The 23,104-nt window shown below is 58.7% G+C and overlaps 1 protein-coding gene across 1 annotated transcript; it reads left to right on the plus strand.

Annotated features, from left to right (window-relative positions):
• The first annotated feature begins 667 nt into the window (after window positions 1-667).
• Window positions 668-23,104, plus strand: ALDH4A1 (aldehyde dehydrogenase 4 family member A1). The gene is made up of 15 exons (XM_037045063.1): window positions 668-969; window positions 8,424-8,517; window positions 9,062-9,154; window positions 10,778-10,825; window positions 11,676-11,831; window positions 13,293-13,442; window positions 13,516-13,590; window positions 14,726-14,913; window positions 17,183-17,256; window positions 17,955-18,151; window positions 18,301-18,348; window positions 19,082-19,234; window positions 19,845-19,966; window positions 20,776-20,894; window positions 21,589-23,104. Exons 1-15 carry the CDS (start codon window positions 911-913, stop codon window positions 21,699-21,701), a joined length of 1,689 nt encoding a protein of 562 aa, XP_036900958.1. The 5' UTR covers window positions 668-910; the 3' UTR covers window positions 21,702-23,104.

Here is a 23,104-nt window from a genome sequence, read left to right on the forward strand (position 1 = left end):
AAGAAAAGCCAGCACAGTACTTTAGGAATAGAATGGGTTCCTAAGATCCCTGTCATCAGAAAAGCTTCAGAACCTGAGTTTTAAATAACCTTCAAGCCTTCACCAAACGTCTCCAATTGAAAACCGAAATTTTAATCCGAGGTGGGGGGTTGGGGAGGGAATAAAGCGAAGGAGCAGCTGGTTCCGGGGCCAGAAATTCTGAAAGAAAAGCTAGGCATAACCAGCTCAGCTTTTCTCTTTTATAGACCTCAGTCTTCAAGGAGTCAGGCTGCTTATCTAGGCTCCTGGCCCCCGGCAAGCTGGGTGGTCCAGCCCCAGGCTGGGAGGTGGAGCCAGGAACTGCAGTACCCCCCTGGCCAGGGAATGCACTCCTGGCCCTGCAGGGGAATAGGAGTGATAACCACAGGCCAAAGGCTGCCCAACTATTCTGGCTAGGACCTCTGCGGCACCTTACGCCCCGCCCACACTTCTACCATTCCCGCTCTCTCATAGGACCTTTCAGCCCCACCCCTGGCGGTAGATGACTGCAACATGACCACCCTTCTGATTGGCCCAGAAACTTCCATGTTTTACTCTGATTGGCCTATGTCCCACCCCGCCCCAGTCCTGGGCTCTTAAGAAGGCAAGTGGATCATACCATAAAGAGAGGAGGGAAAAGCGTGTATATTTCAAGACTTCCCTTTTGTACTTTCTTGCTCTATGTCGCGTAATGGCCTCTATCATACACTAAAAAATAAAATTACTTATTAACATGAGAAAATATAGAGGTATTTCCGTTGAACCTGACTCATAGGATGGCCGGAGTGACCGGAATCTCCTTCTTCCCGAGGTAGTGCGGTCCGGGAGGGGCCCTGAGGTCAGCTGCGCTCTGGGTGGCCGGTCTTGCAAACAGCCACACCTGGAGTTGGAGATGCTGCTGCAACCTTCTCTTCGCCGTGCCCTGCTTGGCTTCCCGTGGAGTGGGGCCAGGTGAGTGAGCACAGGGCCTAGGGAGGCCCCGAGCGACTCTGCTGGCCCGGGGTCCCAGGAATTGCCGGGCGTCCTCCTCAGGGGGACTCCGTCCTTGCCGGACTCCCGCCGGGCTCGCAGGGGCTCTCCTCCACGCGGGTCGCTTCCTCCGGTGCTTAGTGACGCCACCCAGGTCTTCCTCCCACTGCGACTCCCAAGTCTTCCTACAGGAAGGGGAACCTCCTCTTTCTGAATCCTGCGGCCGATCGCGTTGCCTCGGTGCTCTCCCGGCTCCCACGCTCGGAGAATAGCCTCCTACGTACTTGTTTTGCTCCGAACACAGACCTTTAAAATGTGCCCGCTCCCAGATTGCGCTGGCTTCCTCCCGGCGACCTCTGTTTTGGGCACAGCACACTCTTCCCTCTCCTCCCTCGGTTTCACACTCAGGACCCACCTTTGGGATTCGCAGTCTTCTCTCTCTTCGGGGATTTCTACCTCTCTCTTCCTCTTCCCCATTTTTTTTCAAGTTAAGTGTTGGGCAGAAAAGGGACTCCTTTCTTGTGGCAGGTGGAACAATGTTTATGGAGTGCTTGTAATGTGCCAAACGCTGTGCCGGGCGTTTGGTATATGTTTTATTGTAATGACTGTATGAGTTAATACATTAAAGTGCATTGAACGGTGGCAGGCCCTTAGGCAATGGCCAGTCATTGTCGCGATCGTCCTTGTCGCGAGTATTTAACCTTCTGTGCGGTAGACGGTATTTTCTTTCAAATTAAGATGAAGAAGCCAAGGTGTAGTTGCAGAGTGGAGGTGCCCTGCAAACCCAGATTTGTAAACGCCCACACTGTGGTGTTGGCTTCCTAGACCCTTGCACACTCAGTGACAAATGTTCTCAGAGCCCCTTTCTGTTGGGGGCTGAGTGGGGAGGTTAAGACACAGACCCTGCTTCGGAGGGGCTCATGTCTGGCGAGGCTGCACCTTTAAGGGCCCGTGTTTCCCTTCCAGAGCTGAGCAGCCCCGCCCCCCTATTTGAGTTTTGCTTGCCTGGCCCCTCCGACTGTGGCCAGCTTGTCTCTTCTGCTGAGCTGGGCCTTTTCTGACTTAATCAGTGTCCTGAGGACAGCATAGCAGGGCCCTGGGCAGGAGTTCAGCACTGCTGTGTGTCCTCAGCGGATGGGGATTGGGCAGAAAAGGGCACAGGAGGAGGACAGGGGAGAGAAGGGCTCCTCCCCCATGCCAGGGTTGGGGTCGAACTTGGCACAGGCTGTCCCATTCACAGGCCTCTCTGCACTCTGAGACCACCTCTCTGGACTCCAGATGGAAGTCCCAGAGACTGAATTACTCACTGAGAACCCGCCACGTGCAGGTGACGTTCTTTAGTGTTTCCCTTTCTGCCCAGACTACCAGGAATCGCAGCCATTTTGTAAAAATACTTTTGATTGGCTTTTCTTTTTATTTAATTAGTATGTGTTCATAGTAAGAAGTCCAGATAACGCCAGAAAGAATACAAACATCCCCATAAGCTCACCACACAGATAATCACTGTCAGCATTTTAATTCATAGTTTTTGACTTTCTAGGGTTAAATCTGCTTCAAAAACAACCACAACATAAAAACAGGCTCATCTGCAAATACTTTTTAAAAAATTATAGTTGCCATATAATATTATATTAGTTTCAGGCGTATATAGCATAGTGATTAGACATTTCTCTACCTTCCAAAGTGATCACCATGTCTGGTTCCCATCTGACACCACACGTAGTGATCACACTATTACTGATTTTATTCCCTGTGTAACTGGGGGGCCTGGTACAAGAGCAAGTCAGGGACAAAAATGGACATTCGTTGTAAACTTACTACGTGCCTGGGCCTGGGCTAGTTTTTTTTTTAAATTTGTTAAATTTATACATAAATATAGAAATGTATCTTGGCTCTTTGCAAAGACATAATTTAGGACACCCATGACAAAGTGGATGAAATAGAGAAAAGGGCAGAAGTCAGGGCCACAAGAGAGAGGAGGCAGTCCTCTGGAAGGCCTGGAGTTTACTAGGTTAGGGCCGGGGACGAGCCGGGGAGGAGCTAAGTGAAATGCTGGGGGCCTGGTCCCTGGGGTGCCCTCCGCCGTGATGGAATAATGGAGTGAGTGGAACCTACCATGAACCTAGGACTTGCTTCTGAAGAGACTAGAAAGTCCCCATCAGGCAGCAGTTGGCACCGGCACACGCTGGAGCACTTGCTTTCAGGGCCCAGTGCCTGGCTCGGCACTTAGTAGGTGCTAAACTGTTCCTGTTGGAAGGGGCGGAGGGCAGCGGGAGGTGGGGTCCTGGCTCCATGCGTTAGCAGGTCTGTGGCCCTGGGCACATCCCTTGGCCTTTCTGGGCTGCCTCCTGTGCTCAGGTGGGAAATCAAGATAATAGCATTGTCTTGGAGAGTGAATGGATTCATTCCTGAAAACCACTTTCAAGTGTGTGGCACCTGGAGAACTGAGTGTTTCTCCGTCGTTATTTTGATCCCTTCCTCCACCAGCGAGCTCCCCCGAGTGACTGTCCTTTGTCAGGACCATCGAGACAAGAGGGTCCCTGCAGCACAGGGATGGTGGCAGGTATGGAACTCAGGTGTCCTCAGCCCTTTCCCTCCCCTCTAATTAATTACTCTGATGTGCACACAAGCCCTTCCCCGGGGGCAGGGGGGACACCTGCCCTTTGTGGGGAGCTCTTTCTCCCCCAGACCTCCCTTTTTATGGCAGAGACGACATTGTGGGATAGCAAGCCCAGGGCTGAGGTGGCAGTGCCAGAGGGCCACTGCGTGACCTTGGGCAAGCCACTGCCTGTCGCGGGGTGGCCTCCTTCCTCAGGTGGGAAGTGCTGGGAGAGAGGAAGAGGCACCTGTCCCACCAGCCCTGACTGACCACGGGTCTCTGAGGTGACCCAGGTGCTTCTGCCATAGGGTGTATCTGCCCAGCGCAGAAGACCTGGGTTCAGACCCTGCCCATCACTGGATCAGGAGCTGCGAGGAGTAACATAATCTCTTAATCTCAGTTTCCTCAGCTGCTGAGTGGAGGTAATAATACATTTGTAGGGTGGATCCACGAGATAATCACTTGGCGTAGGGCCAGGCGTGTTGTAAGCGCTTCATTAATGTCCCTTGGCGTTTTCCGGGGCAATAAAGTAGAAACGCAATGTCCCGGGCTCAATGCCCCGGGCTCAATGCCCCTCCCTGCCTGACCTGCTCTGGGCTCGCACTTCCCTGCTCACCTCCCCTGCTGGCCCCGTATTTCTGTGATAAGAAAGATTAGCCTTATTAGGTTCAGATAACGGCTGGAAAAGCCGGGTGTGGAATAAAGCAGCAGCAGTTTCCTTTCTATCCCCCTTCTTGGCCCTGGCCACCCCGGGCCTCAGCCCCTGGGGGGCCCGCAGGGACCTGCGACCGGCCCCAGGTCTTAGGAGGAGAGCCCTGGCCTGGGAGTCCAGTTCTCATGTCAGCTCTGACATCACTTGGGCGTGAACTGTTCTAAAAGGTATTTCTCAAATGCGTATCCTGGGTCAGGCAGGGTGTCGGTGGCAGAGGGGATGGACACCGGCCGGCCAAGCAGAGCTTATGGCCTGGTGGGAGCACTGACAGCTAGTCAGAGCTCCGGGGTGAGGGTTGGTGCCCCTGCCGTGAGAAAAGTGTAGGGCTAAAGGGGACCCAAGGGGGCCCATCCAGGTGGTTTGGGGCCTGCCCCGAGTCAGGAGTGTCCCATGCAGAGGGGACCACCAGCTCGACCGGGTGACTGGACCACAGCAGACGCGGCGGGAGGCAGTGGGCGCCACGGGAAAGGGGTCTGGTGGCCTCAGTGAGGAGCCTGGCTTTGTATGACGTGAGAGACGAGAAGCTACTGCGTAGTGTTGAGCCAAGGGCTTCCCCTGTTTCTCTGTGTTTGATGATCGGATTTTCCTGTTAAAGCTGTAACTTTGGCTGAGATTTGGAGAGTAGCTTGGTGACCGTGGAGCAGGAGTGGCCACTGCAGAAGCTGGTGGTGCTGTGTACCAGGACGTGGCCCGCAGGAAACCTAGCGGGGGAACCGAGCTCCCCTCCAGCCCCCGCCCTGCTTCCCCACGGTTTTCCGTCTGCAAATTTCTGAGGTGGTGGGGGCTGGCCCACAGCTCTGTCCTGCTCTGACACCAGTCCTGTCGGGATGTTTTGATGTGGCTTTTTTAGCTGTGATCCTGGCACCTGCACTGGGTCCGGGAGTGGGGTGGGGGCAGCTCAGGTCTCCTGTCCAGGCTGTGAGGTCCCCAGGTACGCGGGAGGGGTGCTCCAGGTTGTTAGGGAGTCCAAGTCAAATTCAGACTCTGCTCTGTGCCCCCTCCTGCAGTGGGGAGGTTGGGGTGGGGTTACCTCTGCCTCCCAGAGCCAGGCACCCCGTGGGTGCTCAGGAAACCTGTGGTGGGAAACCGTGCCAGCCCTTCCCTCCTCGCTGTGTTCTTGCGGAGTCCTGGAGGTGGAGTGAACGTGTGCCTGAGTGGACGGCGCAGTCCCGCCTGGGCAGGCCTCCTTGGCCCCCCTGAGGCCCCAGGTTTTGCGAGTGATCCATCTGTACCTTTTCCTGAGGCAATGGAAGGGTGTTCCTCTTAATTCCAAATGGCCCATGAGCCGAAAAAGAAAAAACAAACCATGTTTGACAAGAGTCCTTGGATTTATCGATCTATCGATTAATTTTTGGCTCTGGCTGATTCGGACTGATTTTTGAACTAGTCTCTCTGTCCCCTGGGCCACACTCAGCTGACTGACAGCGGTGCCAGGGCCTGCAAAGTGCAGGCCCTGGTGGTATGTGATCTGTGGCTCACAGTGGACCTCTGCCCTGGGGGCGGGGGGCAGGCCTGTGGGACTTTGGGAGGGAGCAGGGGAGGCAGAGCTGGGAGCGCAGGCGTTTGCAGCTTCTGCCCTTGGATGGAATGTGGTGCTGTTGATCCCAGCAGGGTTTGCTGGGCACCGGGGCGACCTCTGACCAGCTCGGGGGTGTCTGGCAACCAGTTTGCCTTTGAAAGCCTGGCATGGTGCAGTAACCATCTGGAAGACCTTTGCTGTTTTCTTAGAAAAACCTAAGGGCAGGGGCCTGCGCTTACCCACATCTCTCAGGAGAGGGGCAGAGGCCCGCAGCGTTGAGAATAATGGCTGTGGTCTCGGAGCAGGGGCAGGCTTTGGTCCGGGATATGTCCGCTTCAGAGCCCATGCCTTCCCACTCAGCAGAAGCTGGGGTTCAGAGGGGTGCAGGGGGGTGCCCAGCTCCTGGCTCCAGCCCAGCCCTCCTCCTCTGCTGACTCTCAGCTGCACTCTCTTGGGCTCAGAGAGGATCTGGCCATATCTGATTACTGACTGGTGGTGGTGTGCTGCTCCTGAGGTCCAGAGGGGCTGCTGGAACCTTCCAGATGTCCCTAGGGGTAGACACCGTCCTCCCCGTGCTGGTCTCGTCTGGCCTCTCTGCCCTTCCCCACTACGATGGGTGGAAGGAGCAGTGTGGATTTTAATGTGTTGAGCACCCCTATGGCTTAGCATCAGTATCTCTTCAGGCCTCTACAGTGACCCCACGAGATGGGTGGCACCCTTAGTCAGTGACTTGCCCAAGGTCACACAGCTGCTGGGAAGCTGAGCTTCCTGTGGTGGGGAGGGTGGGGCCTGAGGCCTGTGACTGGCTTCCTTGGGCCTGATGGGTGTGGCCTGGGTGGGGTGGGGGGAAGGGAGAAGGGCCACCGATGCCTTGTCCTTGGGCATCCTGGGTGACTCAGCCCCGCCCCCTCACCGCTCAGGCCCCTTCTCGTTCTCCCCTGGGCCTGAACCGCTTCTCCCAGCTCTTCTCAAACCCTCTCCTGGTCTCCGCTGAGCTCACCTCCTCAGAGAGGCCCTCCCTGACCACCCCAGGTAATGTGGCTGCACCATTCATTTTTGGGTCCCTTCTGTCCCGTTTATTTCTTGCCTGTGCCCCTCACTGGAGGTCAGTGGCATACAGCCAGAGGCCCTGCTGTCTTGGTCACTGCCGTGTCTTCAGGGTCTAGAACAGCAGGAGAGAGGCAGCAGGTGGTCAGCAACCAGGAAGATGATGGTGGGACACTCCCTCACGGCTCCCTTTTCGTGTCCTTCCTCCAGGCCTCCCGGGGTAGCTCCGTGAGCCCCCAGACCTTTCCCACCGAGGAAGGGAAAAGTGCCTCTGACAAAATGTTGTTCTGCAGGGCATGAGCCAGCCTGCTCAGCACAGGCCTCAGCCAGGTCCTTCTGAGGCCGTGGTGCAGTGAGGTGTGACAGTCCCTGCTCTAGTTTTGTGTAGGCCCAGACGAAACCAAGGTCACTGTGCCACCCCCAGAGTACCAGACATCTCCCCTCTTGCTAACTGAGGGCCTGCACCCCAAGATGTGCATTCTCCCTCCTGCATCAAATAGGAACCCGCTTGTCCAACTGCAGGGGTGCCCTTGCCAGCCTCCGGCCATGGACGTCAACACCAGAGGGGATGCTCTCTGTTTTTTTTCGGGACACAAATCCGGGTCTCTCCTCATCTTGGTCTGGAACGAGTCATTTCCCTTTTAGGATTTCAGTTCCCTTATTTCTTTAGTGGGGCTGCCAGCGAGACCCATCCGACCTGTCCATGATGGATGGGAGGTGTCCTGAAGTCTGACAAGCCCTGTGTGTGTTAGGTGGCCTTTGTGATTAATGTCCTCATTTACAGACGAGGACGCTGAGGCCTGCAGGGAAGCCCTGCAGCTGAGGCTCCAGTTCTGGGATGACTGACCCTAACGTCTTACCCATGCGTCCTCATACCTGTGACCCCAGACACAATAGGGGTGGTAGTCACTATTAGTGAGGTCCCAAGGTTCCAGAATGAAGAACAGTGCCAGAACAGGGGGTTCTTGAAACTCAGCACCCAGGACTCTGATGCTGAACCCCCAAACCAGCCCTCCCCGTCTCTGTGAACTGAGTGCAGGGCACTCCTCCAAGTTCATGGTCCACATCTTGGACTTCCTGCCCACCCTGAGTTCATGTCTTTGTGCCTGGGACTGTCAGCTGGTTCAGTTCTGGGGGACCCAGCTCTGGGATGTCCTGCCTTTTCAGCATAGAGAAAGTGACTGGGTCTCTTTTGGAACCAAGTTTGCATTGCCGGGAAAGGAAGGGAAATAAACCCTCTCCATGTGCAAACACTTTAGAAATGGTTTTGCGTCTGTGCATTTAAACGTCAAATAACCGTGTGAGTTCGTATCATTATTCTTACTTCCTAGAGGCAGACACAGGCTCAGAGGAGGCAGCTCAGCATGCCCAAGGGCACATAGTAGCAGGACTGGGACTTGAACTTGGATTTTGCACCCTAAGGCCTGCCTCGCCTTGCCAGTTCTGTAGTTGCTCTGGATTTCAGGATCCTGGGCCATCCTGTTGGAGACAGAGGGGATGGGTCTCTGGTGGTCCCCGCTGACCTGTCTGTCTGCCTCCCTTCTCCATCTTTGCACCAGGCTGCGGTGGAAACACACCTCCTCCCTGAAGGTGGCCAACGAGCCCATCTTGGCCTTCACGCAGGGCAGCCCCGAGCGAGCTGCGTTGCAGAAGGTAAGGAGGGGGGTGCTAGCGGGTGTAGGGCATGGAGCAGAGTCAGCCTTCAGCAGCCCCAAGATGCTGCTCTGTGCCTGCAGCCACTGCCCGCTCCTGCCCCTGCTCTCAGCCCTGGAAGGAAACCTGGGGTCTGGGGAAGGCTGTGTGTCTGGGGTGTGGGAGGGGCCGGGAGCAGCCGGGTGGCAACCAGGGCCTCTTTGGGGCCTCAGTGCCAGTCAGGGGCCATAAGCTTGTAGACGTTTTATGCTTCAGTGTGTTGTCCCATTAATCACCAGTAATTTATAAATGGTGAGATTCCACGTATATTGCAGGTGCAGTTTTTTAAATCTCCTTTTGTAACGGGAAACCTGACAAATCAGGCCTCACCTTCCTGCATGACGGGCAGGAGGTGGCAGTGGAGAGGGCCGAGTCCTGCTGCCCCCAGGGGAGCACACTTTCTCTAGCCACAGACCTGGCCCAGCTGGTCCCACCTGGGCATCTGCACTTGCAGACTCTGTCGAGTTTTAGGTGGGAGAACAGGGGAATCTTGTCCTCTCCTCAGGCCTTGAAGGACCTGAAGGGCCGGACGGAAGCCATCCCGTGCGTGGTGGGGGACGAGGAGGTGTGGACTGCGGACGTGCAGTACCAGGTGTCGGTAAGTGTGGTGGGTGGGCAGGGCTTGGCCCCTCCCTCAGTCTGGGGTCTGTCTCTTGGGCAGCAGGTGAGCGTGTGAGGTGGGATGTCTGCCTCCACAGGCTTTTTAGCCCACTCCCAGATCTGGGCATTCCACCCGCGTGGAACTTCCAGAGCGTCTTGGGGCTGCCTGCCGGGAGGACGTTGAAAGCAGTGACTGGTACCAGCTCCACCAGCGCTTTAGATCAACGGCCTGGTTGAGCACTGTCTCGTAGGAAGCAAGGATCGAATGTCAGAATTAAAGGTCACCCTTCCAAAGGAAGGGCAGCCGCCGAAGCCCTGGTCTGTACTTGGGAACCACAGGTCCAGCTGACCGTGACCTCCTTTGGGATAAGCGCCGAGGGCGTGGCCAGGTGAGGCCAAGGCTCCTTCTGCAGACACCTCCGTGAGGCCCTGTCCCACCCGCACAAGCTCCACCTCAGGAGCAATGTCACGGACACACACTGCTGACTTGGGGTGTCCGTAGTCCATTCAGACATGCTGAGTTGAAGGGCACAATCACCCTGGCTCCTAGCTGCCTTCCTGGACCCCTAGGTGTCACAGGCTAGCCGCAGGCATGGACAGGACACAGGTGATTGTGCCAGGCACTAAGTGAAGGGGCAAGGGCCGTTTTCTACTGAGACCTGGGCTGCACAGCCCAGTTGAACTTTCTATCTTGACGGTGGATTCATCTGACATCTGTGCCGTCTGCTCCGCAGCCACTAGCCACACGTGGTTTCTGAGCACGTGATGTGCCTCATGCAGCTGAGGAACTGAGCTTACATGTCATATGGCCATGTCATGGTGGCTGCCATATTAGACAGGAAGGCCCCACGCAGTCCGTGGGCAGACAGCAGGTGGCAGAGTGTTGGTAGTTACGGTGTAAAACACATTGCCAGCCTTGGGCAGGGAAGAAGGGAGACGTCCCCGAGTTACTGCGCGTGCCGGCACCCAGCACTGCCGGGGTCTGCGTGTCCGAGTTAGGGCTGTCCCTTTTAGGTGAGTGAGTTTGGGCCCCATGCACGGGGCTCTGGAGGCAACGGCTCTGCCGCAGGGACCTCGGGGCGTGCAGGGGTCCTGAGCACCTTGCTCCACCGGGGCATTGGGTTGGGCCTCACATGGTGGCAGTGCCCATCACCGAGGGACAGCCTTGTGCCAGACTGGGTGTGAAGAATTTCCACCTGTGACCCCAGTTGGTCCTCCTCTCCTTGCCGGGAGGCAGGGAAGTCCCCATCCTCCAGATGGGTAGATTTGGAGAGGGGAAGTCAGCTTACGTGGGCCCCATAGCTAGTGGGAAGATTTGAACCCATGTCTGTCTGACCACAAAGTCCACGCTTTCCCTGAAAGACTGTGCGGTCCGTGCCATTCTCCTGGACTGGGAGCCTTTTGGAGAGGGAACCAAGTCTTACTCATAGAAATGCAGGTGCCCCCATGACCCTCAAGGGTCAGAGGTCATCATGGGCTGGGCTACTGGATGCTTCATGGGGGCCACAGGGCAGAGAATGGCTGTGCTGAGAGCTACTACCTGGAAAGCCAGCTCTGAGCCCCACCCTGTCCTGGTGCCGCACCCCCCCTGGGCAGCGACCTCACTCTTGTCTCCTTTCAGCCCTTTAACCATGGACACAAGGTGGCCAAGTTCTGCTATGCAGACAAGGTGAGTCCCTGGCGACTTTGGGGTAAGGGTGCTGCCTCTGGTTTTGGTCTGCTGGCTGCTGACAGGGTGGGTCAGACGTGGTTCCCCTCTGGCCATGGGCGTGGGGGTGCTGTGGGGGCAGTCGGGACTGAGGGCGTCCCTGGGCGGTGTCTTTCTCTGGGCCAGACACGCAGTGGTTAACCCAGTGGAGGCTCCTCGGTTGGGGCTGGGACATCCCCACTTAGGCCAATTGCCATGACCCTGACGTGGTGTCTGGAGCAGGTGGGGGTGGGGCATAGATTCTGGAAGGCTGAGTCTGGAAAATCGGGAGACATCATGAATGCAAAGCCCGACAGGGAACTGGTATCAGGGAGGACCATCGAGAGGGGAGGGGGTGACGTGGCACGGAGACTGGGAGCTGGCATTGTGTGGCCATGAGGGCTGTTGACACCTGGGATGCCAACAGCACTTGTGTGTCTCGGGCTGTGGCTCTGGCCTGGCGAGGGCAAGACCAGGGCCCTGACCTCCAGGCCTGGTGGCTCTGGAGGGTAGGTGCGAGTCCCCAGACCCCAGGAGTACGGTGAGGCCCAGAGGAGACCATAGGAGGAAGTGGAGCAGCTGAGGGCCTCAGTGGCACATGCTTGGTGTGCTGACCCGGCTGGCAGGTCAGACGTCTCCAGACCAGCAGCAGGACAGGTTCCAAGCCTGGGGTGGCCTGGTTAGCCGTGGGACGCAGTGTCAGCAGCTGTGGGGAGGGGGCACTGAGGGCCCCCCTGGGTGGAGTGTGACTTCCAGACCTCTCCTCCGTCGCTTCTCCCATGGGACCCTTCCTGCCACAGTCAGAAGCCCCCAGCCTTTTCCTCCTTACTAGGCCTTGCTCAACAAAGCCATCGAGGCTGCCTTGGCTGCCAGGAAAGAGTGGGACCTGAAGCCTGTCGCAGACCGGGCCCAGATCTTCCTGAGGGCAGCAGATATACTGAGTGGGCCGCGCAGGGCAGAGGTCCTTGCCAAGACCATGGTGGGACAGGTGAGGCGCCTATGGCTACAGCTGGGGTGGGAGGTGGCTGTTCCCCGTCCATTGCGGCTGATGTCAGCCAAGCAGTTGCTAGGTGCCCAGACCCATGCTGCTGGCTGGTGACTCAGAGGTGTCCTTTAGGGTCAAGGCCTAGGAGAGGGAACAGACACACATGGAATGTTAGGCCAGGTGCACTGTGCTAAGCCTGCGTGTCCTGCCCTGGAAACACCCCTTTGCCCGTCTGTCCCCACCCTAGGCCAGGCCTCTGTCATGCTTTCTCTGGACTTACAGTTGCCCTGTGCAGACCTCCGGGCTCAGCAGAACTCCTGCAGCCCTCCAGTTTTTCTGAGACCTCCAGCGGGTCACTCCAGGCTTACGCACCACCAAGATCTGTCCCTGATAATCCTATCCTGGATCCTGAGTCCCACCCCACCACCCCAGGGCCCTGCATTCCCACCACGGGCATCCCCCCTCCCTGCCTCTGCCCTGTGTGTCTGGCCTGGGATGCTTACTCCCCTCTGTCCCGTGACCTGTCAAGGCCAGCCCAGATAGTGTCTCCTCTGTGAAACTTCCAGGACCTTCTCTGTCCAAAGGGATCAGGCCCATCACATAGCACGCTGTTCATTTGTCAGTTACAGCTCAGCTTGCATTGGGGGTAGTGACTTCCTGTGTGTTTGGGGCCCCTTTACAACCTTTTTGGGAACAGTTACACGCGTTAATGTCCTCCATCTTTCCGGGCCTTGCATCATGTCTTCCTGGAGTCCTGATCCATGTTTTTGAGTGAGTGCCTTTGAGCCAGAGAGTGGCGGCAGCAGCCCAGAGTGCTGGGAAAGGAGCAGAGGGGGAGAAAAGGTTGATTCACCAGCCCCAGGAAGCAGACCCAGGGGTTTGGGGCAGCCCGGCGCCCTCCTGGCAGAGAAGGTCCCCCTGCTGCACAGAAGTGACAGCTCCACACCTGCCGAGTGTCCCTGACTTTCTCAGCAGCCCCCGGGGTGGGTGCCAGGCTCCAGGGTGCCCCCGGTAAGCCACACTGGGCAGGAAGAGACACACACACTTCGAAGACCAGATGGAGGTGCCTCTTTGTTTGACTGAAGACTTGGGAGCTTGTAGGAAGTGCCGTGGCTGTGCGGAGTAGGGGAGGTGCCTCTTAGCCTCCTTGGCTCTGAGTCCTGAGCAGGGTGAGCAGGTGCCCATGACCCTGGGTGCCAGGCAGGGCCGTTCTGACGGGGGAAAGTCCCATTCTTGTGGCCCTTTCCCTGTGGTTCACTTTTACCACTGGGAAGAACAGTCTAAGGAAATGTTAACAGCTGCCAGGCTTCCTGGCTCTTGGCCCACTGTGCCTAGTAAGGACGTGTACTCATCTGGGGCAGGAGCCACCAGCACCCTGCACATGTCATCGTGGGCACAGGGTCCCCGTGAGGGCTAACGGGGCACGTCTGCCACTGCTGAGTCCCTGGCCCTCCTGCCTGGCAGGGTAAGACAGTGATCCAAGCGGAGATCGATGCTGCGGCCGAGCTGATCGACTTCTTCCGATTCAACGCCAAGTTTGCCGTGGAGCTGGAGGGGGAACAGCCCCTCAGCGTGCCGCCCAGCACCAACAGCATGGTGTACCGGGGGCTGGAGGTACCCACAGGTTCGGGGTGGGAGGGGGCGCTGGATGCCACGAGCGTGGCCTCACCGCCTCCTCTGTCTCCAGGGTTTTGTGGCGGCCATCTCTCCCTTTAACTTCACTGCGATCGGCGGCAACCTGGCGGGGGCGCCGGCCTTGATGGTGAGTTGTGGACAGCGGGCAGGGATGGTGGGAGCTCAGCATCAGCCCCGTCTCGGCAGACAAAAGGCCACGCTGAGACTCCGGGGTCCCAGGCCTCGTCATGGGGAAAAGCTTGGAGGGCGGAGGCGGTGTGGGGCCGTGGAGAGGCTTTGGGGGTTGGTTCGGATGCCGGCTTCACCTGCTCCAGGTGACCCAGGTTAAGCCCCCACACTGCGCTGAGGCAGTTTCCTCATCTGCGAAGTGGGGACAATGGGAAAGCCTGCAGTTCAGGGCCGAGGAGCCAACAAGACCAGGCACATCAAATGCCAGGCAGGTCTGGCCCCATGCGGGCAGGCGTATGGTCCCTGCTGGTAATGATGATGATTTTTAAAAACTTATTGTGGGCACTGACAGAGGGCCACCCCCCACCCCTAGGGACGATGGTAATTACAGCTCACCTCTGCATGCTTGCCGTGTGCCTGGTGACTGGTTTGTCAGGGTCGCACGGTCGGTGAATGATGGGGCAGATGAGGATTCAGGCTGGGTTTTGAGGTCACTGGGCTGTACTGCCGTTACCAGGGTGAAGGTGGCTACCGCCCTCGTGAGCTTCCAGCCCGACGGGGCGGCTGCAGCCCTGCCTGCAGAGGGCCTGGGTGGCCTGAGGAGTCGTAAGGAAGAGGGGATGCAAGTCATCAGGGGCCTGGGTCCCGCTCGGGGTGGCCGGGCGATCTGAGGGACAGTCATGCACAGGGCCATCCTCGTGCCCTGGTGCGCACACACCCGGCGCCCACGTGCCCTCGCCGGGACACGTGCCGCGGGAGCCCTGTGAGCACTTGCCCAGCCGCACCCAGCGAGCACCCAGCGCTCGAACACCAGCACAGAGCTGCCCGCGGGGTGCCGGCAGCAGCAGCCTGTGGCAGGCCTCCAGAGGACAGGAGCCTGGCCTGGGCGGGAGCAGGCAGGGCTGCTGCGGTCATGTTGGCGAGGGCTTTCAGACCATAGTGCCTGCCACCTGGAGGCGTGGGGTTGGGTAGGTGACATCCTGACCTGCACGGGGGGCTTGGTGGTACCAGGTGAGGGGTGACCATGCTTCTAGGTGGGATGGAGTCAGGGCTGGTGTCCCCTGGCCTGAGTCATTACTGTGTCTCCCGGGCAGGGCAATGTGGTTCTGTGGAAGCCCAGTGACACTGCCATGCTGGCCAGCTATGCTGTCTACCGCATCCTCCGGGAGGCTGGCCTGCCCCCCAACATCATCCAGTTTGTGCCGGCTGACGGGCCCACATTTGGGGACACTGTTACCAGCTCAGAGCACCTGTGTGGTATCAACTTCACGGGCAGCGTGCCGTAAGTCCCTGGGGTACTGGGGGGAGCTTTAGGGACATTCACAGGGTGACCACCTTTTCACCTCCATCCAGGAGCTGGGGAGGTGAACCCAGAGGTCCGGCACTGACTGCACTCACTCACCTGCGGTGTGGCTGTGGGTGAGCCTCTTCACCTGTGTAGCAGGACCAACGATCCCTACCTTGCATAGTAACCGTAGAGGTTGAACTAGTTAACAAACAGGAAAGAACTTCACGGGCTGGAAGCAGCTTACAGGTGTTTGGCGATATCGATTTTGATGCCGTCTCTGTCACTGGAAAGGGCACAAGGGAGTTTGGGATAAATTGGAGGAGGAGAGTCAGGAAGGCTTCCTAGAGGAGGTGGCATCTAAGCTGAGAGTTGGCCAGGCAAAGGGTGAGGAGGTTGGAGGAGTGTTGTTGGAGAGGGAACAGCACGCACAGAGGATTAACGCTGAAGCTCTTGGGCTCTGGACGGTGGTGGTGGTCCCACGTGGGGGGCGGGGGGAGTGAGAGGGCAGGAACCAGACACGGTTGGGTCCTGACTGCTGTGCATCCACCTGTTCGGCCGGACTCTGCTCATGCTAAGACTCAGCAGTGAACTCTAGTGGACGAGGCCCCGCCTCTCGGGGGATGTTAGTTGTGATTCTAAGGCCCTGTGACTTAGCAGGTGTGTGGACTTTATCCTGAAGGTGGTGGAGACAGCAAAGGTTTTGTGCTGGGGGCGTGGCTCAGTCAGGGTTCAAGCATAGGGCAAATGGTAGCTCCTCAGGGGGCCCTGGCAGGCGGTTCTGTTTTCTTTGATCCAACCTTGTACCACTCTGACAGTTTCATGTCAAAACCCACACAATGGCTTCTTTTGACAACCTGGACATTCTGGGTCCCCTGGGCCTGCATTTCTACGTGGCACCACTGGCCGGAGGTGGGCGGGTTCCCTAGCTTCCCTAGCTCTCCCACAGCCTGGCCACAGGTCTCCGCATGCCTGGTCGGCCTCTGTCGCCCCCTGCCGGCCTCTCTGGGTGCTGCGTCTGCAGCCTCTGCCCTAGATGGTGGCTCTGGCTGCTCTGGCTGCTCTGTCCACATGCCACTTGTGCTGGAAGCAGGAGGCCACAGGAGTCTGTCTGCATCTGGCAGGGGTGACAGGACCTGAACCAGGGAAGAGACAGTGGGAATGGGGGAAAAGTGGGCCTTCAAGTGAGAAAGGAGCAGGGAGATTCCATCACCTCTCTGGGATGGGGGGGTCGATGAGAATGTCCAGGCTCAGGGCAGGGGGTATTGTTCACAAGGTGAGTGCCGGAAGGCCCGGCAGCAGGAAGGTCAGGGCACAGATGACTCACGATTTGGTCACTTTGTGTTTCCGGTGCCTGTGGGTCGTCTGGGTGGAGATGTTGGGGCCAGCACTGGGGTGCTTGCAGGTGTCACTGGGATGGTGGTTTTCTCTGCTCGCCCCAGGCTCCCCCACCTCCGCTCCCTCCAGGGTTTGCAGGGTGGTGATGGCGGCAGAATCGCTGAGGCGGGCCGTTCTCCAAAAGGCCTGTTCTGCCCGCCACGGGCCCCATGGGTCCCTGCCTGTTAGTGGGCAGAGCGGCCTCGCCCCATTTGCCATGCTCTGGTGAGCGTGGGGCTTAAAGGTGGGAAAGTCATAAATTAGTATGAGCTGCTGTGTCGCTGGCTCCCTGGCGATTAGCATTTTTATTGTTTTGTGGTGCCGAGGTTGGTCACACTCAGAGCCCAGGGAAAAGGCGGGGGCCTGGGCTTCCTCTCTCAGGACCCTCCTCAGTTCAGCCTCTGGCACCTGGGTGCCGGGCTAGGGGCACGGCTCCCAGCCAGCGACAGCATCTGTCCTCCATCGGGCCCCCGCAGTGTGCCCGGCACTGTCCTCAGCACTTGACTCTCACTGGAGTGAATTTCGGAACAGCCCTGCCCAGTGGGACTGTTCCCCCAGTTCCCAGATGAGGTGCAGAATTTGAGGCTTAGAGAGGTTAAGTAATGAGCGAAAGATCACGCAATCGCAGGTGTCTGAGTCGGAGCTCGAACCCAGTACTGGCCCCTGCCCCGGCCTTCTCCATACCATCTTGCCATCAAGCCCCACCTGCTGGGTTCTTCCCCTCCCCCATGTGACCCCTGCTCACCTCCTCCTAGGCTGCTGACCCTGGCCTTCCTCTCTTGGGTTTCCGGCCCTTTTCTCTGGCAGGGCCTTCACCCATCCCCCAGGACCCTCACCCTCTCAGGCACCCAAGCAGTTTCCTCATCCCCACCCTGTCCTCTGATTTCAGCACCTTTAAACACCTGTGGAAGCAGGTAGCTCAGAACCTGGATCGCTTTCGTACCTTCCCACGCCTAGCTGGAGGTAAGGGCCCCTCTCCCTGCCCCCTCCCCTCTGGCCCAGGGACCTGTCCCTTCCATGGCCTCCATGAGGAGGAGAAGGCAAGGCAGCCATAGGTGGGGTGGCCCTGCAGGGGCTGAGCCCTGGGGCCTTAGGTGCAGACCCACTGCTCTGGCAGGTCCTGGGGGTTGTGCAGAGCACCTGTGCCTCAGGATGTGCATTTCTCATTCACTCATTCATTCATTCATTCATTCATGCGTCAGTCGTTTGGCAAATTAGCTACTGTGGATTGGGAAGACGGAGCCCTGGTGGTTGACAGGAGTGGCCCCCTCTTCTCTCGCTGGATTGGTGGGGTTAGGGAAGCTCCAAGACAGCTGTGCCCACCTCTGGAAGTGGAGTGGTCCTTCCTCTGCCATTATATTGGGCAGCAGCCCTCCCCTGGCCTCAGTTTTTTCTCCGTGTAATGGGCGGTTGGTCCTGGTGACCTCTGATGCCCTCCACCCTTGGGTGTCAGTGTTTTCGTCTGCAGAGTGGAAGTATAGGCTGGTGCTTCGGTTCCTTGGATGTTGTCCAGCTCTAACCCCGTGCCTCTCCTGCTCTCATCTGCCCAGAATTGGGGGCTGGCCACAGGGCCCCAGGGACAGGTGTAGGCAGTGCGGTGGGCCCCTGGGCTGGCGGGGGAGCCCACTGTTTCTTTCCTTCCCCCGCCCTGTTCCCCGTAGAGTGCGGCGGGAAGAACTTCCACTTCGTGCACCGCTCTGCCGACGTGGACAGTGTGGTGAGCGGGACCCTGCGCTCAGCCTTCGAGTACGGGGGCCAGAAGTGCTCGGCCTGCTCCCGCCTCTACGTGCCGCACTCGCTGTGGCCGAGGGTCAAACAGCGGCTGCTTGAGGAGCACGGCAGAATCAAAGTGGGCGATGTAAGCGGTGCCCTCCTCCTGCCTGGGCCCAGTGGGCGGGTGAGGGGGCTGGGGGCTCCTGTGCGGGTGGGGTTGGGGTGTGTGGAAGGGGCCCCCTTTGTTTAGGGTTTGTGGCAACTCTGTCTCTTTTGGTGTCTCCCTGCCTTTAGCCTGCAGAGGATTTTGGGACCTTCTTCTCTGCAGTGATCGATGCCAAGGTACAGGCTGGAACCCAGCTGTTCTGGGGAGCTGAGCCTTGGCCTGGGTAGAGAGGGAGGAAGAGATATGGGGGGCCCTGACTGGGGGACTGCCCAGCCCCACCACTTCTGGGAAGCAGCCAGATGGCCACCCTCTCCTCTAGCTGCAAAGGGCAGAATCGTCCAGCCAGAGAACGCGCCTGCTATGCACCCTTGAAGTGCTGTGTTCATACGCACAGACACAAACAGGTGTGCACATCTGTGTGCGTAAACCCAAACACACTGCACACCCATGAACACCTTGGGATGTAGGAGTGCATGCCAGTCTTTCCACATAAATGCACACACAGCCACAAACACATGAACAGACCCACCCACATATGTGCACGCACAGGTATCCATGTGTGTGTGTGTGTGTGTGTGTGCGCAGAGGCACTGCTTCGTGTATTATAAACCCATTTTGCTGGCCCTGTGCATCTACATGCTTAAAGGCATGGTTATCCGTGTGCCCATGTGTACATTTACATCATCTGTGTGTTTTGTCACATGGGTGTGAGTATGCCCACAGCTCTGACACTGGCACACGAGCATGTGTGTCTGCCCTTGTCTCCGCCAGGGCTCACACAGACCCTCGGCCTCCCCACCCCACTTCAGAAGTCAGACCTTCAGAGCAGGTGTGGGGGTGAGTGTATGGGAGGGCTACCTCCAGAAATGGCCCCTAGCTAGTCCTTGACACCCCCTCCGTCCTCCGCAGTCCTTCGGCCGCATCAGGAAGTGGCTGGAGCACGCGCACTCCTCACCCAGCCTCACCGTCCTGGCTGGGGGCAAGTGCGACGACTCCGTGGGCTACTTCGTGGAGCCCTGCATCGTCGAGAGCAAGGACCCTCAGGACCCCATCATGAAGGAGGTGACTGGGCAGGTGGCCGAGACATGAGGGAGGCCAGCCTCTCACTCACACCATGCATTCACAGGGCCCGGGCTCGTGGTTTTCTTCTCGGGGTGTCACCCCATTGCTCAGATGAGGAAAGTGAGGCCCCAGGAAGCGAATGTCTCACACCCAGTGAGAGCAGAGGCAGCCCTTGAGCTCAGGCCTCTTGGCCCCAGAGTCATTGCAGCGTCACAGCACTTCCATGGCCCATGATGGCCACAGGGACCCTCACGGCTGACATTTGCAGACCTAGCTGCGGGCTGGCTACAGCTGGCACTTGACTGAGCTGAGGGGGTATTACCAGTCCTGTTTTATGGATGAGAAGCTGAGGCTCTGAGAGGTCAATACACCTTGGTGGCAGCAGGGACAGTGGTTACGTCAGTCAGTCCTGGACTGGCTATTGCCAGAAGTCTCCCATGTATCTCGGCATGGGTTTTTCCCCAGGTTGGAGTGGGGTCAGCAGGACAGGGGCTGATGTGTGGGCTGAGGCCTGGGGATCAGGGACTGAGAACAGAGGCAGAGGCCAGAGCAGGCTGGGAGGCCTTGGCGCTGGTCCTGCCGGGGGCTGACACCGGGGCTTCTCTCCCAGGAGATCTTCGGGCCTGTGCTAACTGTGTATGTCTACCCAGATGACAAGTACAAGGAGACGCTGCGGCTGGTCGACAGCACTACCAGCTATGGCCTCACGGGGGCAGTGTTCGCCCAGGATAAGTGAGTGGCTGCGGCCCTTCTAGTCCTGGTGTGCTGTCCAGGGTGTGGGCAGGACACCAGGACATGGATCCTACAAAGCCACCCTTACTTTCTGTCTCTCCCCCCCCTACCTCAGCCTTGACTGGCAGGCAGGCCTTCCACGCACCAGTACACAGAGGCAGCCCGGCTGTTTGTCAGAGTGCAGATTCTGCAGCCCTACTATTGAATCCGGACCTCTAGGGGAGGGGCCAGGAATGCTTGCTTTTGACCTGCTCCTCCAATCTGGTGGGGCCTCCAATCTGAGCAAGGCCATTGCCTCATGCTGCCGAGTGGGCCCTGGGCTCAGGGCCAGGGGCACCCATCCATCTTGCACAGGCAGGGTTCTAACCTGGGTGCCAGGTGCTCATCCTGAGGCTTGGCTTTCTCCTTCCTCCATGGCCGAGGTGTCACCCCTTGTCTGCCTCTAGAGAGTGGAGAGGGGAGTGAGCCTGAGGGGCAGGGTGGGTCTTGGGGGTTCCCCAGCTCCCGAGGGGCAGAGAAATGGGACTGGGAGGGGCCGCTCCCCTGAGCATATGCTGCCTGACCCACATCTCCGTCCTTGTAGGAGCCCTGCAAGGGAGGCATGCCAACCCCCTTTCCAGGGGAGGAAGCTGAGGCTCAGAGACCCTAAAAATCTGGCCCGAGGGCCCACAGCTGGTGGTTGGCCCGTGTTGCTGTCCCAGGCGGGGCCTAGTGCTCACCTGGCTAGCCAGCCTAGGCTGGGGTGGGTATTGGAGGTTGAACCTGGGGCCACACCGGTGGGTGAGCTCGCTCGCTGCTTTGTCTTGTAGGGATGTCATCCGGGAGGCCACAGAGATGCTGAGGTACTCTGCCGGCAACTTCTACATCAACGACAAGTCCACCGGCTCGGTGGTGGGCCAGCAGCCCTTCGGGGGGGCTCGAGCCTCTGGTGAGTGGGCCTTCGTTTCCAGAGGGGAGCCAAGCATCTGGCAGGAGACTAAGGACCCTTCATTTCCATTGTTCTTGACCCCTCAATGGGTCAAGAGCAGTGGGAACAGCGCCCTTCCCTGAGCAGTCCAGGACAGGCACCGTGCGCACCCTGCATCCTTTCAAAAACCTCGTGGGCCGAGGTGCTAAGTCCTCCTCCCCACTTTACCGAGGAGGACACTCAGGCACAGGTGGCGAAGTGGCCCCCTCAAGGGCGCCTGGCTAGGGAGTGGAAGAGCTGGCTTTTGAATGCAGCACGCACAGCTTGGACCACCACGCGCCAGGCCCCTCAGCCCAGCTCCCTCCTGTTTACAGATGGGAAACAGGCTCGGATTGGGGTGGGGATGTTCCAAGGTCCCGTGGCCCAGTGGCAGAACCAGTGCTCCCTGCCTCCGAGGCCCCCGTGGCAGGCGTGGCGCACGGACCGGGGAGTGTCGACGTCCTGTCCCTCACAGCCCCTGCCTCGCCCGCCCTCCGGCTAAGCCCATAGATGCGCTTGGGAACCTGTGGGCCCTGTGAACACGTTGCATTTTATTTAGTTGTTTGCAACCCACGCCGGTGCCCCATTTATTCCGTCCACTCCTCCCCACCCCTTTCCCCTTCTGCCCCGAGCCGTTGTATGTTTTTGGAGAAAAACAGAGTTGTCTCTTCCACAGGCACCAATGACAAGCCGGGGGGGCCCCACTATGTCCTGCGCTGGACGTCGCCCCAGGTCGTCAAGGAGACGCACAAGCCTCTGGGGGACTGGCGCTACTCGTACATGCAGTGAGCCGGCTCAGCGCCTTCACTGTCCTGCCGTCCGTCTGTCCCGGCGCCTGGCCTCATGCCCGGGGCCCACCCCAGCCCCTCCAGCCTGCTCCCTGTGGGCCAGCCCCTTGCCCCGTACTACCCTGTATCCTGGCCTGTCCCACATCTCGGGGTCAGGTGCCCCAGCTCTGGTTTGAGATCCTGCTGGGGAGGAACAGGCCTCCTGCCCCTCATCCCATCCGGAGTCCTAGGAACCACATCTCATAGGTGTGACCTTGGTGCGGCTGTTTCTCCACCTATCCTCTCCTCCTCTTCAACACGGTGGCCCAGTGGTTTGGGGTCCCAGGGAGTCAAAGTGGGGCAGCTCCCGGCCCCTGGGGAAAAGGAGGTGACTCTGCACCCTCTGGCAACCTCATTACCCTCAGAGGCTTCCGGCCTGGGCCCTGGCTATCCAGGTCTTCGGGTTAGGTGTGACCAGGGTGGTGTATAGGGCGTGGGGCTCCAGCTGACCTTGCCCTCTGTGGTCTGGGCCCCCCACCTTTCACGCCAGCTTGCTGCCCAGACCCACATGAGCCAGTGGGTAGCTGTACCTGACCTTCAACCTTAGATGCCCACGTGCCTTTCTCCTGGGAGCTTGTACGACCACGTGGTTCCTGGCCATCTCCAAGGGGTGGGCCTGAGGACTGCTGGAGGCCACCTGCCAAGGTGTGGGGTATGCCGGTCCTTCCTGTTGGGGCTGCAGTTTTAGAAATTGGGTGGACTGTGCTGTCAGCTTTCCCTGGGCGCTCCTGCCCTGCCCCCAGGGTGGCCACTCTCAGAGCCCATGCCGGCCTGGGGTCTTCCGCAGGAGCACCCTTCCCACCGGCTGTGGTGGGACAGGCTCCGGTAGGTGCTGCCCCCACCACTCCCCAGGCCCCGATACCCACTGTGGGTGCCCGTCCTGCCAGGGCCGAGGATTGGCCATAGAATCCTCCTTCCTGTACACGCTAGTGGCTCTGTGTGGACTGGCCCTTGGTGGCCTGCTCTCTGCAGTAGCCAGTCAGTGGACTCTCACAAATGGGTCGGATTCTGGGTGGCCAGGGATCTATAAGGAGTGACTTTAGAGCCCATTTTTTGGGAGCCCTAAAAATGCAGGGCCCTCTGCAAGGACAGCTGGCAGGGGGTCCCCACAGGGTTGCTGTGGCCATTCTTCAAGTGCCATGATCCCACACCGTCCGTGGCCATCGGTCAGGGCATGTGCCGATATCACTTGGACGGGGCATATCTTCTAGGTTCTGCACTGATTCCCACAAGGGGCCAGCTCCGGTGCCCGGGGTGGGTGGGTGGGTGGGCTGCAAGTGTCCATGGTTCCACTGGCTCTGCACTGTGAAGTGGCAGTGGGGTTTGCCCCAATGTCACCCAATAAAGACTTGCTACTTTGTCAGA

Source organism: Sturnira hondurensis, unplaced genomic scaffold (assembly GCF_014824575.4).
Source record: "Sturnira hondurensis isolate 20B ecotype Veracruz unplaced genomic scaffold, ASM1482457v3 Scaffold0004257, whole genome shotgun sequence".
In the NCBI taxonomy this organism is placed as follows: Eukaryota; Metazoa; Chordata; class Mammalia; order Chiroptera; family Phyllostomidae; genus Sturnira; species Sturnira hondurensis.

Bases quoted from the DNA above. Each gene is read 5' to 3' on its own strand.
- ALDH4A1 (XM_037045063.1), top strand. From the start codon at position 911: ATGCTGCTGCAACCTTCTCTTCGCCGTGCCCTGCTTGGCTTCCCGTGG. The intron at 8,518-9,061 runs GTAAGGAGGGGG...TCCTCTCCTCAG, and splicing joins AGCGAGCTGCGTTGCAGAAG to GCCTTGAAGGACCTGAAGGG. The intron at 14,914-17,182 runs GTAAGTCCCTGG...CTCTGATTTCAG, and splicing joins AACTTCACGGGCAGCGTGCC to CACCTTTAAACACCTGTGGA.